At 45.5% G+C, this 19,344-nt stretch overlaps 1 protein-coding gene across 3 annotated transcripts in view; it reads right to left on the bottom strand.

Moving 5' to 3' along the window:
* FBXW4 (F-box and WD repeat domain containing 4) overlaps positions 1 to 19,344 on the bottom strand; it is a 63,464-nt gene that overhangs the window by 32,687 nt on the left and 11,433 nt on the right. For all 3 annotated transcript variants that reach the window (XM_049809931.1, XM_049809930.1, XM_049809932.1), the window contains 3 exons: positions 16,431 to 16,616; positions 15,127 to 15,259; positions 12,454 to 12,548 (listed from right to left, as the gene is read on the bottom strand). In XM_049809931.1, coding sequence (XP_049665888.1) covers positions 12,454 to 12,548; positions 15,127 to 15,259; positions 16,431 to 16,616 — 414 coding nt within the window. The remainder of the gene's footprint in view (positions 1 to 12,453; positions 12,549 to 15,126; positions 15,260 to 16,430; positions 16,617 to 19,344) is intronic.

The raw sequence follows: 19,344 nt of genomic DNA, 5'->3' as shown, positions 1-19,344 counted from the left end.
TATGGGAGAAGCCCATCTCTGAGACATGCTTTCATTTTTAACAGTATTTTCTCTAGGTCTAAAGATATTCCTGTGGGCAGGAATGTTATGCTCTGTGTCAAAATGCCAAAATTCAGCCGTAAGGGTTAAGTCAGAGATTCACATTTATGAGTCCTGTAAATTCCTATCATCTGCAACCTCATCCTGGGCACGCAGATGACAGAGCCTGCACAGGATGAACACACTGCTGCTGTAAACATCCTCCCACTCTGCTAGGAACCACCTTCTGTGCAGGCAGGACCCTTCCTTCAGCAGTTTCCTACGATCTATATTCCTATGCCTATACATTCCCTCTCCTGAGCTGGAACAGGAACTTTTGTAACTGCAGATTGGCAGAACAGCATACATTGCATACCACACACCTGAAGCAAGTCTGCTTTTATTTTTTTCCCCCACTTTCCTGAGCACTGACTGATAAACAAGCCAACCCCTGCTTGGAAAAAAGAAACTGTCTCCCCCTACTCCTTATCCAAAGATGCAATGCAAAACCTTGTCCCTTGAATTCCCTCTAAGTTATTCTTAGCACCCAGTTATACATAAAGATGCACATATAAAGAACATCCATGCATGCCTCTTTCTCAAGTTGGCACAAGCTATTTGGACCACAATGCTATGCACAAGCCCCAGTACAGCCACAAGATGTTCCACACTGAAAGTCGGGCATTGCCTTCTCGGGGATATATCTAAATTCCTGTTGGATATAACAGCTCTAGTTAGAGGCAGAATCAGACAGACATGCCTTGAACAAGTGCTTTTCACAGCATGGACTTGATATGCAGTGTAAAGCAGGCTTGAATTGACTCCACTGATCTTAAGTCATAAAACATACATCCCTACGCTTCAAACTAGTGCATTTTGGATACAGGCTACAAATTTGATTCACCAAGTACTAGCATCAGAAAGGTACCATCACCTGTAGCCTTCTGTAAACTTTTTAGCTTCCTTCAGGAAAACTAAGACTAGCACCTGACTTCGTGTGCACACAATCATCACTTTCTTCTCTTAATAAACAGAGAACTGGTGCTTCACTATCATGCCTCTTCCTGCAGCAGTCCAAAACCTTCACTCTGGTAAATTCAGTCCTTTCTCAGTTCTCTTCCAAATATATTTTTTACATTTAGAAGAACTGAGGACAAGGGGGAATACCCCAAAGAGGCCCAGTGCTTCCCTCCTTGTAATGAAACCCTGTAATGGAATGCCCTGCACTCCAATTAGGAAGAAATGCTAATTTTCTCCAGTTGACCACCCCCTCTAGATGTATCTAATTTGTTTCACTGCTTTCATCTCTCCCCTCCATCGCATTTTCATTTAAAGGTTATGATCTGTTTGTGCCCTTCATGCCGCGCCCTGACAAGACACCCCTATGAGAGGTTGCAGGGGCCACGTCGCCCTTCCTAACCCCCTTCCCAAACAAAAACCAAAGCTTTTTTCCCTCCACTGCCTCTTTAAGAAATGCAGAAAGATGAAGGGGAGGAGCAGGGAATTCAGAAGACAATAATTAAAAATAAAAAGTAAGCCCTCTTGCCAGTTGGGTTGTTGGTTGTTTCCAACAAAAGGTTAGAGACCTTTGCACCATGACCAACACCAGTATGACCAGCGCAGGCCAGCTGGCAGAAACAGCATTACAGAGCTTTGCTACTTCTGCAGATCCATTTTAGGAACAGCTGCCATGCAAGAATACCCTTTTGCAAAAGGTTTTGAGATACTGAATTGTTTAGCTCCTTGCAGGGTTGGGGAATGCACTCTCTCCCACCTGTCACAAAGAGAGTCTGGTCAGAAAGGACAAGGAAAATTGGCTTAGCTGAGCAGAAAGTCTCAGTAAAGCTCTTCCCCCTCCTCTATGAATGGGTTATGCCTTGTTTGGGGAGCCTGTGTTTTGATAAGTTCCTTCAGGAGAACAGAGGCTTGAGCTGGGTAGCATGGCCTTTGGAATAGCTCTTCATGGCATCCCTAAATTTGTGCTGCCGTGGTTCTGGCTGCCTGCAGGCAAGCTTGTAAATCCTCAGGGCAGAACGCATCTGGACAGGATGCCTGCTCCGAAGAGCTTTCTACAAAGGCTGTATCTGTAGCACATATGAGACAGGCATCCAGATCACCATGCTGGTGCCACACCACTTCCCATAAAAATTTCAAAGGGCATTTTCACCAAAAGAATATTATTTAAAAAATAAAAATCCAGCCACCAATCTACTCTGTTTCCTCTGACAAGGCCCCTTTGCAGCCTGCCCCAGTATTCTCAAACAAAACAGTAACCCTGGAGCTGAACCCTGGGTCTTCCCTACATGCACACCCTGCTCCTAATCCAAGGCATTCATTACTTGTGTTCAGCCTCTCCCTCCCTTCACTTCAATTCTCTCCTTCAATTCTTGTCCATTAGAAAGGAAATCCCTGATCTACATTCTCTAGACACAAGTTTCAGCACACATCTGTTATCAACACCCTACAAGTTGAAAGCACCCAAAGAACCTCTTTGGAAGCAATGCAGCTAAGTGGTCCCTGACTGAAATGGAGTGGGAACTGCTGGGTTCCACCTGTGGCACAGCCTGGAACAACCACCCTCTTGGAAAAAGGAGAAGAACAGCTGGATACATTGCCCAGGCCAAGCATTGAGCAGCCTATTCTTGGACAATAAGATGAAGCTGGAAAAGTACTACAAGAGTGTTTTCTGTTATTAATAGGCACTTTGCTAATATTGCCCAAGATAGCCAGCTCCTTCTCAGTCATTTCCTGCTGCAGCCCCTGAATCCCGTCAGTCAGAGAGCTATATGCTCCATTACAAGCTATTTCCTCTCTACGTTTGCAATGCCTCCAAAAGCTTTTGCAGAAAGTCCTGATGATCCCCCCTCCTGGCCCCCTCCACAGACACAACTCCCTCATAACTCGACTTTCTGGGACCACAAACAGGGAGCGGGTAGGAAGCACACAAAGATTTACTCTTCACAGATAGCACCCTTGCCCTTTCCTCCCCCCTCAGGCCCCCTCTCTATCTGGTCTATGCGAACAATCCCTGAGTGGGAAAGAACGTTTGGAAGAGGCCTGTGTCTGGGCCAGCCGCCTTTCATCCAGAAGATGCCTCTTCCCGTTGGAAAATACAAGCATTGTGTGAAAACATTTTAATATATTCATACACATTCCTATAGCTCACAGGAGCGAGTGGGTCCCAGCACCCTCCCCTCCCTGCCTTCCAAATTATTTTCATAGGCAGCGATGCACTGGGAATGCCACCTGTTTTCTCAAATGCCCGCGAGTATGTAAATTGTGGGAATATCCAGGCCAAGCGCTGTGGTTTTATTGTACTGCAGAAAAGATTTTACTAATTACTTGCCTAAACTCCAAAGCAGTACGCCTGCTTTTTTACAAAGCGGGAGAGCAGGGAAGGTGGGGGTGGTGGGAAGAGGAGGAGGAGAAAAAAAGAAAGGGGGGGGGGGGGGGAGACAGAGTAAAGGGAAAGAGGGAGAAGGAGAGAGAGCGCAAGGGATGCATTTCAAAGTTTCTCCAGCAATTGGATTGGGGGGGGGGGGAGCTGGGCCCAATGTGAAATCATAGAGGTCAAAGGTGGGTCTCCCTCCCTTGTGAGAAAGTGGTGAATCAGGACGGTTTATCAAACGATCATTTTCTTTTGAAACTGGGAGGCAGCGGCTGGGACAATTCTGCAGATGTGCTTGATGAGTTTGGGACAAAAATGGGCCGCCTCCTCCCCCCCTCCCCCCTTTAAGGTCTCCCATCAGGGGTTGCTTCTCCCTCCACTGCTTCCAGGACCCTCCCCTCCCTTCTTCAGTGGTCAGCTGAGACCCCCACCCACTGATTGCCTTTGTATTCCTGGCCTTTGGACACACTGACAGGGCCCTTTATGAGACCCCAATCAAGACCCCCATGTCACAGGTACCTAGTAGAGATACCAGACCCTTTTCAAATGAGGAACAACAAGGAAAATATGCTGGCCCATTGTCCCAGCAAGGCACCAAGGGAGATGAAAGGGACAGGCTGCTCCCTCTCCCCAGACTGCCTGCCAATCAACCCCAGTTATTAAGGTCACGATGTGGAAATTCTTTTGACCTACACCTAATCAAAGATGCACCAGGACCTTTTGAGACAACATGGGGGAAGATGGGAGAGCAGGCATCCCCCCACCCTCCCCACCCATAAATACAGTGGAGCTTCCAAGGAAAATTTAGTAGGAGTTACCCCAGTTAGTGCCACATGACACTTGCCCCGGGTACCGCTGGGGCAGCCGAGCTGGGCTCCATGCTTGCATCTAACCTCAGGAAAGCTTAAACTAAAAGCTTTCCTCATTGAAAAGTTATAGACTGACCAACACTGGAGGTGGCTCAGAAGTCACAATCAAGGACCCTGCGTGACAAGTACTAAGCATCCTCTTTCCCATTCCTGATAACTTTGGTTTGCGCAGGCTGTAGGCTTCATGAAACTTGCTCAGCACCATCCGACGTTGGGCCCTGAAGAAGAAAAACTCAGTGGGCAGGAACCTATGAACCTCCAAAAGCTGAAGCACCTGGAAGAGTGGATTGATGCCAGCAGTGCAGAGCAGACATTCTGAATCCCCCTTGCATTATACAGGATGAGGATACTATGATGACGTTGATGGTGGTAGTTCTCAGGACTATGCAGAAATCTCTCAGAGAGAAGTTAGGACCCACCTGCAGTGACAGAGCAGTCAGATGGGCGGTACAAAACAGTTAGAGCATGGGTCAGATGGGATCAGAGAAGTACATCCCACCACACAGTTCCAGAGCACTTGGAACATGGACAAGATCACCTGCCCCTGAAAAGTTGTTCTGGATCACTCACTGTCTGAAAGTCACCACCACACACTCAGCAACAGAACAGTTAGATATGATACTTCAATCTGACAACAGTGACACAAGAAGTGACAGACTACAGTCTGTGGTAATTTACACAAAAGGGCAAAAAAAATTCCAAACCCCAGAACAGAAACACTTTTCAGCATACATAGGAAGCTTCAGCAAGGGCATGATTTTGAATTAGGTCCTCCAGAAGAGCCACATGGTATAAATCATGGCCACCACCTGCACACCTCAGACCAATCCTGAAGAAACAGAGACTTCGGGCACTCCTCTTCATGCACCGTATCTACCACCAGGAAGGGAATACCCTTCCTGATCCCACTGCCAGCTTGCTGCTCCTATCCTGTTGGCATCCTTCAAAGTCCATCAGGTTCAAGCTCTTGGTGAAAGGCAAGCAAATTTGGGGTGGTGGTAAAGACAAAAACTGTGTGACAGTCACAGCAGCCAAGCTGCAGGTTTCATTATGCTAAACACTTTGCTCATGTGTGGGGTCATCTTCCTCTGCCTTTTATCCACGTTTAGATTGTGAAAGACACAAGTTCAGTGCTACTCAGAGTCCCCCAACTCCTGTCAGAGAGCCCGGGGAAGATAACAGCCTACCAGTGGTGACCAACTGAGTGGGAGATGAGAAGTGGAAGATTCCAAAAGAGCTTTGGGACAAAGACTCATGTGTTTACATAAATTCTATTATACTGCTTCTCCACTGCAAGTCATTGCCATTCCTAAAATTATCCCCTTGTTCCTTGGCTCTTACATAATTGTTGAAGCAGGCGGAAGACAGTTTTTTTCTTCTTGATGTTAAACCAACTAGCTCCTACACCTGAAATTACTTAGCTACAGCGAGGCATGGCCTAGTTTAGGCTGTTATAAGCCAAGATCCAGACAGACACTTCAAACCAGCTATCTCCTCTACTGTTACAATAAGGTGCAGTGCTCAGAGCAGACATGACTTCAGCACTGCAGCACAGAAGACAGAGGTGAGTTTCTTACTTAAGGGCAATATCCTCCACTATCAGCCTCCTTTCAAATGCCAATGGCAGACTGAGGACCAGCCCCCTGCTGTCCTCAGAGTGAATCAACAGTACTTTAAAGGGGCTAGGCTGCTATCTTAGGACACTACAGCTCCACTTCCCACCTCAGTGAATGAGCTTGCATCCTCCAAGTGACACCTCCAGCCTCACGTGGGAGGAGTAACAGTGGAAGCTGAGCCTGGTTAGAGGCATCTGCACCTGGGGCTCTCACCGTGCAAGAAAGTTCCATCCCTCTCTGTCCTTCCCCGCCCCCAAGAGCAGCCCTTTGAAAGGCAGGGGAGGGAACAGACACTGCTCTAATTGTAGGAGTGAAACCTGGCATCCTCCTGCCCATCTACCTTTGCACTCCATTTCTGATTCTCTTTGAACCTCTGGTACAGCTTGTTGGGTCGCTGCCCTCCTGAGAGATCAGAAAAAAAAATAATACAGCAGTGATTACTATTGTACACTGATTTGCAAGCTAGAAAAAGGGAGAGAAAGAGAACAGCCTCCATGTGTCAGGCTATGAAAGGGCTGCGACTGAAGCTGCCTGAAAAACAAACCCTTAATTTAAATGTTAATGAAAGTGCTGGAGAGACATCAGAGGCTTTAGTTTCTCTACAAGGAGCAGAATCATCAGGTCTAGAATTTATGGTCCCCTTCACCTCCCCTCTCCCCTTCTCTGCTCCATCAGCCAGAGAAGTTAGGAAAGGCAAAAAACCCTAATTTTAACATTAACTCCACACTTCCACCCTGGGATGCAATTGCTAAATTATCTGTTGGCAGGACACTGATCAAAGGTGGAAAAACAAAGGCACACTGCACAGCCAAGCAAAGGTAAACAGCAGCCAAGGTCTGGTGAAGTTACATTCTCCCCCTGCGTACCTAAAAAGCAAAGAGAAAACGATCGCAAACTGGAAATAGAAACCTCAAGCCATAAGGCTGCCAGCCTCCTCAACTAAATTTCTTCTGTCACATCGATTAAACAGACATGGATTCTCCCGTGCAAACCAAGCAGCACAAGAAAGATGCTTCCCACAAGCTTTCTGAGACAGGCTTTTCCCTCAAGCAAGGGGAGAGATGAGAAAAAACTGCAGGGGGAGGAAAAAAAAAATTTCAATATGCAACACAGCTTCACAGGATTAGAAACAGATGTCTGGGTTCTAACTCAGTTAGCTACTGCCTCCTAAAACCTGCTCACCTGCCTGTAACACTAGTGAGCCAATACACACAGTCACAGAAAATATATACATTAGAGTATTGGCCAAAAGTGACAAAAAGGGAGTAAGCCATCAGTTGTGTGAGCTTCAGAGGGCAAAAGAAAGAAACTGAAGAAAGGTAATTTGCAGTTTCTCACCCTACAGAAGTGTCTGCATATGTGTTTGTTTCTAGAGGAGAGGGAAAAGGGACATATATGTTCATGTGTTCAGCCATGTGAAAAATACCAAATAGAGTCATTATCACACAATTAAAGAAGGTAAAACAAAGTTGTCTTCCTCCCAACATCAAGGCAACAGTCAGGGCACATGGATAAGACACAGGTGTCATTTTAGCTCCAGAGGGGAGAAACTGATACTCATTTCCTGCTCTTCAGCTTTGGGGTGAAAGAGCACCAAGTCAGTTATGACTATTGCATATATCTAGAAACCTGCATCCAGATCACTCTCTGAGGTCAGTAAGAGATGGTAGTTAACGCCACCACTAACTCTGCAAGTCCACCCTGGGATCTCACAGTTGAGCAGGTTCTTCCTGCCCCTGCTTAAGAAACAGCTGCAGGTCAGAGTACCTTCTCAATTATTCAAACCAACCAGGCTCTGCAGAGATCCCCAAGGACATATCGCTGCTTGCTGTTTTGCTGGCAATGCAGAAACCAGAATAAAAACCAGTTACTTGTCCCAAGTCCTAGCAGACTCAGATTGGGTAACTGCACAAAGCTAGGTCAAAACAGAGCACTACTACAGCCAACAGCTCATCTTGATATGCAGCAGGGGGTATCTGCTGATAAAAGTGGAGCAAGAAATGAGGGTGAGGGGAACATTATCAAACATTTTAACTGCTGCACGTCAGGCTCCAATTGTACAGTTAAAACCACTGCAAAGTTGCTCTGACTCAAGCAGGTTGTTTTGCTCTAATGCAATCTGCAAGATCAGATTGTTTCATTTCCACAAAAAGTTTCCAGATAACCATTAAAAAGAAGCCCTCAAAATTAATCATTTTGATTGTTCCCAATGGACAGAGGCCCATTCAGTCAAGGTGCCTGTCAGTAACCCTTCTCTTCCTTCCTTCCCCAGCAAGTTTTGGGTATGTTTTACAATTTGTCTGAGGTTGTCCACAGGGGCAGAGGTCTCCCCAGATATTACTTCCCCATAATATTCCATGGGAGAGGCAATTAGGTTAACAGATATGCAAATTAGCATGTTAAAAGAGAGGAGTGAAGTCTCAACTACAACACTGCATAAAATAGAATAGATAGAGCAAGCCTGGCTTTTTAAATTCAGCTGCTCACAGAACTATTCATTTTCCTTTAAATTAAACATTCAATGCAGATAGTTAGTCTTTGGTACAAACTTTCCTCCCCTCCAGAGTAAACCTGCACTTCATCAAGGCAACATTTGCAAGGAGAGGTAGGAGAGATCATGTACTGCAGTAGACCAATTGACACAGTTGGAAAAGGAGAGACTGTCTTTCAGGCTTACACACTCAAAGCAAGTCTCTGCTGCGATAAGGCATATTACGGTTGCCTGACATTTCCCCAAATTGCTCTAAAAGTTTCCTAGCTCTCTATCTATAGTTGCATGTTGAAAAGCATGTTTGTGCCTCCATCATCTCTTTTCTTGATTTTTAGATAGCAAATGCCAGTGGCCAGACCCAGCAGGAGAAGCCATCTTAGATTTGAATACTTTTTTAATCCAACACTGAAGAACTTCTGAATCCAAGATTAATAATAAATTTAACAGCAAGGTCCACTTTTTTCTTTCCCCTCCAGTTTACAAGCTTCTCTATCATTAGGGAGAAAAAAATTGCAACAAATTTTCCCCTAAATAAAGGAACTTTTCAGTAGTGCAACATCTATCATAAGCCTTAAGTTTCTGCAGCCATAAATGCCAGGCAATTGGACCTCATTTTCTCCATAAACCTATCCCTCAAATTAAATGGTGTACAGTGGTCACTTCTCTTCCCTGGCTACTGCCACCTTAGGGAATCACAAAGCATGAAGGTGCTGCCACTATTCCACTAGAAACCCCTGGGTTTGCCTCACTTTGCACATTTGAATTGGTCCACTGCGCTCAGGCTTGCCCTGGTCCCTGAGCACACATAAGTCACTGCAGTAAGCACCAGTAAATGAAAGTTTAACATCTGCATGATGCAGAGTTCAAAAGGCAAATGAACTCAGGAGGAAGGGGATTACAAGCAGCTAAGAAACAGGGTTTAGGGTACACAACCTCTGTGTAAGTACAGCATTTTACTAATCCATGGAGAACAACAGCTCTGGAGACCAATTAAAACAGTTGCTGGAGCAAGCTGAGGCACCCTATTTTAAGGATACTCTCAGACTCTTCTCTAGTCCCTGATGTGACAGGCAACGTGGGACCTGCTGTCCCAAGCCCACTGACCAGTGCAGGTATGCAGAAGACCTGCTGAAAACGCAGAAGGAACACAATTCCCTCCCCATCCCCACTACCCTGCAGGGCACTGTCAGGGATCCCCAAAGCAATGAAGCTCCAATAACACACATGAATGTGAAGGCACTTCCATGGCTGAAAAGGTTACACAAAGGACTAAGCACAGTTCTCCCCTGCACATTAAGAAGAGAAGATCCAGTACTCTTGGTCCCCTTTTCCTGCCTTTTACCCTACTTAATCTCCCTCACGGGCACCATTCTGTTTGCAGATCCTCCAAGCATCCAGCCCACCATCACTACATGAAGAGCAAGGAAGCCTCCTCCCTCGTTCAACACATCTGCAGGACAATCTCTGTAGTGACACAGGCAAACAGCGGACAAATCAAAGCAGAATACCCAGGAAAGATGCTTGAAGCCAGAGAAGCTGCACAGGTCTCTGAAGTTTACAGGCACTGTCCACTAGACCAGCAGTCCAGCAGAGCAGGACCTACAGCAGACCCAGCAGAAAACCCAGCTGTGGGTCAGGAGTGCATGGGATACTTTCTAAGGAAGCTTCACACAGAGGGAGTTATCACTGAAAAGCAAGAAGAGAAGTTTCAATCCTGCCCATTAACAGCTGAGGTTCAGTAAGAATACAACCCTGACTACTCTAGAGTCTTAGTCCTGGCAAACCTCCAGATCAGGAAACCACAGCCTCTCCAAAGCACTTTCCAATGGCTAGAGCTAGAGGAGCCCTCCCTCCTCCTAGCCTACCATGCACAACTGCTTTGAGCTGTTCTTGAGCTCTATGGACACATAGTAGAGAGAGCTGGTGGGTTCTCAGCAACAATGGCCCAAAATACGTAGGTGGTTGGAGCCTGATTCTACACTAGTTCGACACCAGCAGAACTATCTGAGGAGCTCTCAGTTTACACCAGCACAACTGAGAAGGGAGAATTGGAAGGGCATGTCAAATGTTTAGAAGGAAGTGGAGGTTATAGGCCATGTTCAGCCTCACTGAGGAACAAACGCATCCAAACTCTGGCAAGAAGGATGAGGACTGCAAGGGAGGAAAGGCTTCACACCCAAGTGCATAGGGAATGCCCAGGGGTGAAATATGGGCTCTTGCAAATAAAACAGAAAACACAGAGCTCCCCAAAGCAGACCTTGCTAGAAACCAGATATTATCTTCTTGATACTCACCCTCATTAGACAGCAAGCAGTAAAACCTATTAGTGAAAAATTCATCTCCCCTGCCCCTTGCCCTGGCCCTCCCCCATCACATGCCCTCCTGCTCTGATCCTCTCTCTCTTCTAGGATGGCTGTGATTTGTTCTGAGAAGGGACAGGTTTATAGGTTAGCCGACACCTTCTCTCTGTGGAATTTTAATTAACTTCTCCCATCGTCAATATGTTAAGGAGCTGGGTTCCCATTATACGAGGTCAGCAGCGTGTTTCAGGCCCTGCTATATCAGCCGTCAAATTGAAGAATTAATGACGTGGCTAATTGGCTCTAATTCCCCCCCCCCCCCCCCCAAATATGGAGGGGTAAGGGGGGGAGGTAGGGTAGGCTAGCGGGGGAGGCTGGTACAGTCCACAGTCTCATAAAAAAAAAAAAAAAAAAAAGAGAGAGAGCGCGCAATTTAAACCCACTTGTTCATGGGGTAGCTGTTCCACCACCTCCCATTTATCACCCTGCAGGGAAGAAAGGGGGGGTGGGGAGACTGTGGGTAAATATTGTGACAGAGAGTGTGCACAAGCATGCACACCGGGGAGAGGAACACTGTCCTGACAAGAGGCCACCTCAGTAGGTCATCACTTAGGAGTAGGAAGCAACATGCCACTGGGCTCTAACCAGCCATAGTGCTAGAGCCAGAGCCTGTCTGCTAGAAAAGGGGCCCTTGCAACACAGAACGCAGCAAAGGGCTTCTGTCTTAACTTCTTCCAGCAGCATTAATGCACATGGCACTTCTTCAAAATACTGTCTGTCTCAAACACTTGGAGCAATGTGAAGAAGGAATGGCAAAATCATAGCAGGCCTCGAGTGTCATTTCCCTGACAATGCCATTAGCTCTGTACCACTAAGTTTCTCCTGCTTGCAAAACAAGCTTAGAAATCTAATGAGGACAGCAGTTGTGGGAAGTATTTTGGTTTTGCACAAGCCTAAAATTCACTACTTGCAGATATCACATGGGCAGCAACAACAGCTCTTCTCCCCCCCTTCCTTGAGGAAGGCTGAGGAAGAATTTCTCTTGCATGCAGAAGACCAGCTTAACAGTAAACCAAAGAGACAGATTGTTCCTAGTCAGTGTAAGATTTTAACAGCGAGAGTTTAAGCTTCTCAGATTTTTCACCTCCTCAACAACAGAAGCACTTTGAAAAACACCCTGGAAGACGCTGGTGTAGGTACTGCCCTTGCCTCCCATGCTGAAGTTGTAGTTGTAACATTAAGCCTGCACTAGAAGCACAGGGCTACAGGCAATAGAGGCTGGAAAACCTCATCTCTGAACTCCACTTCCATCTTTCCCAGTTCAGCATGTTCAAAGGAAACCAAGCTCTAACCACTGCACACAGCTCCCAAGCAGGGACCTTTTTGCTTGGCGTATCTTCTGCCAGAGAATGAGAATACAAGTTGGCATCTTTTCAGTACAGAAAGCCTCAAGAGAATGCAGCTCATTGCCTCTAATTAGCAAGTCAGAGAGTTTGCTCTACAAGTAAGAATGAACAGGTCCCACCTGAGACAGTAACAGGAACACAAGGCCATTTTCACAGCCTCTTTATGAGCTACTCACTCCACTGTTATGGGGAACAAAGACTACATGCCCTGAGTTCCTGCTGCAGGCACAAGCACCTGATCAGCCTCCACCCAAATCAAGTCCCTGAAATGTCACACTGGTGCCTCAGAGAGATTTGTGGACACACAGCCTATCCAACTCCTTTACTTGTCTGTTGGAAATTGGGAATAAAGAGATCTCAGTTACCTTAATAATGGGCTGATAGCAATGGACCACACTCGATCCTCTGTCTGCACTGTATGTAGACACTGCCCAACTCTGCCCGCGGACAGGGACCAAACCTAAAGAAAGAGATGCACGTTATGCCACATCACCCAGAAGGTGCAGAAGGTAGGATGCACGCTGCTAATGTTGTGCTAGAAAAGCTGCCAAAACTGCCATGCTCACCTTCCCTGAGATCCTCTCCTTGAATTTCCATTACTTATTTTTGAGGAGCAGAGCCTTCAATCACTGGCAGAAACAAGCACTTTAAGTTACACAGAGATTCAGCTTATGAGTATGACCTTCCATCCCACTGGTAACAGAGGGAGCACCCCCCATCACCAGATGCTCTCTAGGGCAGCACTCAACACAGACACTTCTCATCTTCTGTAGTTAAATAAACAAGAAGGAGGATTTGTTCAAATCTCTGCTGCTCTCTTGAACAGCATGGGAAGATTTTGTACCATCCCTGAAAAATCTCCATTCATATTATCTATAAAATTAATCACTCGCTATCCTGTAAAATAGGTTTTTTTATAGACCCACTCCCTTTCAACCAATTTTCTTAAATGTACCCCAGGCTATTTTCAAATAGGCCCCCCTTTGCTCACTGACAATGTGAGAGAATCTCTTCCCTCCCCCATCAGCACATATATGCACATCCCCTTGCACCAGTTCACCACACACCCCCCTTTGTTTCTGGGTCCTAATAAAGCCCCCCAGATTCTTGCTAGGGTCTCCGTTTGTGGCCCTCATTTTCTCCACCTTGCTTTCATTCTTGGCCCACAGGACTCAAGCCCCTCAGTTCCCTGTAACCAACTGCAATGTTTCACTTCAAGACTTCAAAGCTGGGAGTGCCCTATTTGTTTGTTTGTTGATAATGCCCAGGATTGCAGGCTATTCTTGTCAGCGGGGAATTTAGCACCTAGTGTCAGCAAAAGAAGCAGAAAAGCTTAACTCTTTTAAGGCATCCCTATCTCCTACAGGTTAAAAATATTGCTCAGAGCACGCTATCTGGTACCTATCACACAGGAATGTACATTAGCAGCTCTTCACGGCTTAGTCCTAATCAACACTCAGCAGAGCCCCCAATAGCTTAGACACTTAGAGCCCCTTTAAAAGGCTGGTAGGGATTCCCTTCCATCCTCCAAGAGTCTCATTCACACAAACAAGGCAGCCTGCAAAAGAGATGATAAAAAATAAGAGATGAACATCCCTAGAGCCTATGCTGTGGGGACCACTGGGTGGGCAAGATCTCACACTAGCTCCAAGAAAAACAGCCTTAAATTCCCCTCTGGCCTTTAGGAATTTGTTCTCAAGGTCAGGGAGGTCTGTCCTCCAGCTGCCAGGGAAGCAGCAAGAAGGTGTTCTAGTAAAGAGGCTCCACAGAACAGAGAGAAGCAGCCCTGCTTAAGTGTGAGACAAAGCAGCATTAAGGCCTCATTTCCAGGAGACAACAAGCATCACCAACAGTGCCCTTTGCATCTGAGCACTGCTCTACTTGGGAGTGATTTACCCAGGAGTACACCCATACAGAGGGACCAATGAGAATAGACACGGTCATGCTGCTCAGCAGCCTGTCAGATAGTTACCCGTTACCACACACTTCCTATAAAACTTTGAAAGAGACATTTAAGTCTTCCTTTGCCCTAGCTTCCCCTCTTGCAAAACACGAAGAGCAGTTTTTCCTCTTATGCCCATTAATGCTCTACTATACGTACCAGGGACCAAGAGTATCCATCAGCCCACCCTGAGTAACAGCCAAAGCTTTCAACATATAGCAACCACTTCCAACAATGATACAAGTGGTTGTGAAGATGCTAGGAGGTACTGCATCATGCTAGCAGGACAAGGTTAAACACCTGTGTGGAGTTTTCTAAACTACTAAAACAGAGCTGGTTACAGCTCAGGAGAACAACTCTCCAGGTCCATGTAGGAACAAAGCACTGCCAGACAGATCCAGAAGGACAGAAATCAACCAGGTCCTCCCTCAAAAAGAAATAGCCAAAAATTACATGACAGGATTCAGTGATGCCAACTGGAAGAGAAAAATGGGACCTAACAGTATTCATAGTCTAACTTCACTCCTGGTTTGCAAACCAAGAACCATACAAAATTACAAGAAAAAAACAACAAAAAAACTACAACAAAACACACACACACAAAACAAACAAACAAAAAAACCCCAAAAATACAAACCACAAATAAATAAACCACAACCCCACAGATTCGGAAAAGACATCATGCTATCCCTTAAAGAGATTGAATATACAACAGAGAGTATGTGAAGCAGCACTGCATCACAAAGTAAGGATACGCTTGAGATACGTACGGCAAATTTCAGACTAACTGGCATGGATCGCTGCTACAGTGTTAAACACATGTACAGTGAAAGAAGCAAAACATCAGCTGCTGCCTTCTGCACTTCCTAGTTTAAACCAGTAGTTGATGTTGTAAAGTACTGCCAAATCTCTTTCCTGAAAGTTTGGCACAGCAAGCATCTTTTCAGAGACATGAGCCTACTCCAAGATACCCAGCACTCCGCCTGCAGACACACAAGACAGGGCTCACAACAGTGCTGCTGACACTTAAACATTCATGGCACAAGACCTCTGAGGTCACCTCTGCAGCAGCACCTGCTGGAACATCACTGCTCACCTTCGCTGTTCTGTCCCGGGAGCCGCTGACAATGAGGCCACCTTGGAAGTCCACGCAGTTCACCTCCTGTTCATGCGCAGAGAACTTGACACTGTAGGAGCCATGGATCTTGTGAAGGACAATATTTCCATCTCTGAAAAACAAATCCCCAGGCAGGGAGTCTGTATCAGCTGCATCTCCCTTGGACATGCACCTTCCATTAGTGCTTAGGAGTGCCACAGAAAGACCAGGACTGATCTCTCATGGAAGCTGAAATTCATGCCTCCACTCCTCACACATCACCTGTTCTCTTGCAATCCCACATCTGGCCAGTCAAAGTCTGATCTGCTACACATGAAAATTTTCCTGGCTATCTTTCCACCCTCCACTTTGTGTTAAGCTGCAGAAACTAGCAGAGCAGCCATTCCTCCTCCTACTGCTTTGAGCTTGCCAGAATCCTGGCTGGATGCTGAATGGCTGGAGTAAGGGAACAAGTGAGAGGTCATTCTCACCCAAGCCCAAGCCTCAGCTTTTCATTCATTTCAGAGCAGCCGTGCAGGGTATTGTGCTTTGAATTAACTACAAAGACATTTAGACTTTTTTCAGCCAATGCAGTTACTGGAATTTTAAATGCACGCCTTCATTTTCACCTGAGTTTTGGGCTACAGTTCACAGGGGAGAGTCTCAAGATATCCAGGGCAGCCAGCCATGCTTGCGTCTCCCAATTCTGTGCTTAAGGGCTGTGCATATTAATAGCTAAAACTTTATAAATAACAGTTCTGTTATTTGCTGTAATTGAAAAAGGTCAGTCAAATGCAAAATTAATTGGAGAAGTATGCATGTGCTGGAATGCTTGGCAGTTTTCCCCTTCTCCACAATTATATCAGTAGGTCTAATAAACATATAATTGTCTCTAGAAAGCTTTATGCACTACTACGGTCCCAGTTAACCAGCAGTTCTGACTATTAGAACACAGTCTAGCTAACCTGACCCTAACAGGGAAAGAAATGAAAAATCACACATCAGTCAGGATTACCTGATCAGTCAGCCCTGATTCACTAATCCTGTGGACGTCTACACAAGTTCAAAAGAGAAAAGGACACTTTGTAAGGCCAACAGCATAAGACTTGGCTCCTCCACTGCTGTAGTAAAAGCTTTTTCAGGACAGAACCAAATCATAAGAGAGGAAGCAGCAGCAGTTGAAGACAGCCAAGCATGAGGACACTGTGTAGCAAGATTGACCCCTCTGCTCTGGGCTGGAGTTACACAAAACCTTTCCAACTTCACTGCCACACTCCTTGGGCTCTTTCATTCACCCAACTTACCCCCCTCCACTGACGATGTGGGAGTTGACAAGAACAAAGCGACATACGTCCTCCTGGTGGCCGGAGAAGATAGCTTGAGGGTGACGCTGCAAACCCGTACCGTCTGAACAGAGCCGGTAGGCCTGGATGTTCTCCGCTTGAGACAGATAGAGATACTCACCATCTAGCTCCATCCAGGGCATCAGACTGCAAACAGACAGCAGGTTGGGTGGGTGCAAGAGTGGGGAGAAGAAAACAAAACGAAAAACCTCACACACAAGAAGAAAAAAAAGCATATATAAACATATCAACAAAAGCAAATGCCCACTCAAGAAAACTGTGAAGTTGGAGCTGCTGGTCACATGCAAAAGCAGACCTTAATACAGTAGCGCAGCTAAGAAGTGAAGCTTCTCCAGCAACACACAAAGCAGATCACATTGCTGGCATTTTTCTAACCAAGAGCTGAGGAAAAGGAAGAATGGAATCTCTGAAAGAGAAGATGGCCAAGAGTCTAGTTTAGATAGGAAATACTTAAGGCTCCCTGACCCCTCTTCATGAGTCCTCTACTTTTTAAGAAACTAGACTATCAGGCATTTGTGAGCTATGCCAAGCATTTCTAACAGAGCCTTTAATACGAGGCTCTTGGTGCAAACAGTCAGTCTTGATCCTGCACATTATTTGCTCGTGCCTGGCAGAGACCACAAAGCTGCCACTGTTTCACATGCATCTGAGCAGAGGAGCACGTCACATCAAATAACACAGGTATTCCTACAGACAGGAAGTCCTCCACCTCCTACATTCTCTGGATGCTGATACATAAAGCAGCAAGGTAAGCCTGATGCTGTCCAAGAACTTTGTGCTCATCATGTAGAGGAGGTATTTTTCTACGTTCACATCACTTCCACTACTGAGCCAAAAGCAACTGCAGAGCAAACTCTTGATTCCTGTTGCCAGTCTTTCAGAGGAGCCCATACACCCTTTCTGCCCCTTACTATCTACGGGACAGTGGCAGGTTCCTATGGACAGGTTCCAGGTCAAGAGCAGTAGACTGCTAAAAGAACTGTTCCGAAGTGCTTCAAAGATTAAAGTTCTAAGTGGAAAATATGCTTCACTTCCTGGGAGACCAAGAAGAGAAGGAGAGACTCAAGCAATGTCCAAATCATGTCTGTCATCACAAGAAGTTTCTTTATACGTGAAACAAAACCAAAATACAGAAAACAAAACAGGCTACAATATACACTTAGGCAGTGAACTCTCTGCTCAAGATCTTGCTTTTGTGTAGCAACCAGAGAATCAAATAGCAAATGGGCCTTCTGGATACGGCAAGGCCAGATACAAAGAGACATGGGGCTTGTGTCCTATGGGGCATGGATGCATGAAATTGTCTCCGTTCTGCAGTCATTGCCAAGTGCACCAATACCCATGCAAACATTGACCAAAACTAGAGCCCTTTCATAGAGCAGCCTTTCAGTTTTCAAACTATTCAGGAACAAACTGTTTTGAAAGCAGGGGGGTTTCTCATAAAAAACTGTTTCCCTCTTTTTTGCAGATCATTCATCCTCAGGTCATGATTTGCTGTGTCAGCAGAGCCGTTACACACAACCACACCTGATAACATCACAATAAGGAACTGGAAACAAGTAAAGAGGACAAGATTGCTTATTAGGTGGAAGGTTTCTGCTTGCCTGCATTCATCTCCAATAACAGGCTTTTAGTCACATGGAAAAAGCAGTTGAGCATAGGTTATAATGTTCATCTGGGACTTGATCATATGCAAGGAAAAAATAATAGGCATCTTTGGAGCAGCAGCTTTGGTTTTAGGAGGGCTTTGATTTCCCCTTCCTTCCTCTACTCCTACACAGTTCTCTAAAAGCAAGTGAATATCCAGCTTACCTAGACTACAGCCAGTTTCTGTGGCTCTCCTCCTCCTGCAGTTTAGCTTTTACCTTTTTCTATGGCTTTTTCATAAGGAGAAGTAACAAATTTGAAGCAGGATAAATGAAAATTAGAGGATGCTGTTTGGATGGTGGCCTCATTAAATCAGTCCTTGCCTTTTCACTTGAGAAGCTGGTTTAGTAATGATCTCTAACATGTACAGAGCCTGTCTTCACAGATGGTTGCAAGCACTTCAAAGGCAGGTATACAACCTGCACCAAAATCCACTCTGCTCATTACAGCTGTTCCCAGGACTTTACACAAGCAGTGGCACATTATCCACCACTTCAATCTACACAGCACAAAAAGGCATGAAAGATTAGTAGTAGGTCCCTGTTCTTCAGCAGCTAACAAGCCATAGTCTTTCTCTTTTTTCCTTCTGTCCAATGATGCGAAGGCTGAAAATTTAGATGTGCTGTTCAGACAAGAGACCTATCTTATGCTTTGCTTTGAAAGCTAAGTACACCTTCGCAAGGCAGAATTTAAAAACAATCTCCTCTCATTAATGTCAAATATACATAATTTTTTTTAGTGAAGGAGAAAATAATAAGGTAGGAGAATGAAGAAGCATAAGGTAAAAGAATGTCAACTAGCATTTTAGATTTGTACATCCAAATCAGGAGCCACGATAAAGCATGAGAGACAAACCAAGCATTTTGAGGGGACACAGAATTCCACATCTGGGATCAAGGTATGCTTGTTGTGAGAGCAGGACAGAAGATTGCTCATTGTATACAGCAATAGATAGGAACATAACAGTTTGAAGTCAGTAGTAAAGATTACTAAATCCAACTAGAACTGCACATATCAGAACAATGACAAATTCAAGCTCTAAGAAAGGAACTCTAGACTCTCAGAGTGAACTCCTAGGGCAAGACAGCAACTCCAGTGACCCTACATCCAGCTAGCCAACAACACCCAGACCAGTGGCACCACTCGTAAGATCCTGTGGATCACAAGGAGCAGGAAACATCACATTTCAGGGCACAGACACAAACCC

Source organism: Accipiter gentilis, chromosome 9 (genome assembly GCF_929443795.1).
Source record: "Accipiter gentilis chromosome 9, bAccGen1.1, whole genome shotgun sequence".
NCBI classification, from domain to species: domain Eukaryota; kingdom Metazoa; phylum Chordata; class Aves; order Accipitriformes; family Accipitridae; genus Astur; species Astur gentilis.
Note: the sequence above shows the minus strand (reverse complement) of the source record. Positions and strands in the feature narration are given on the sequence as shown.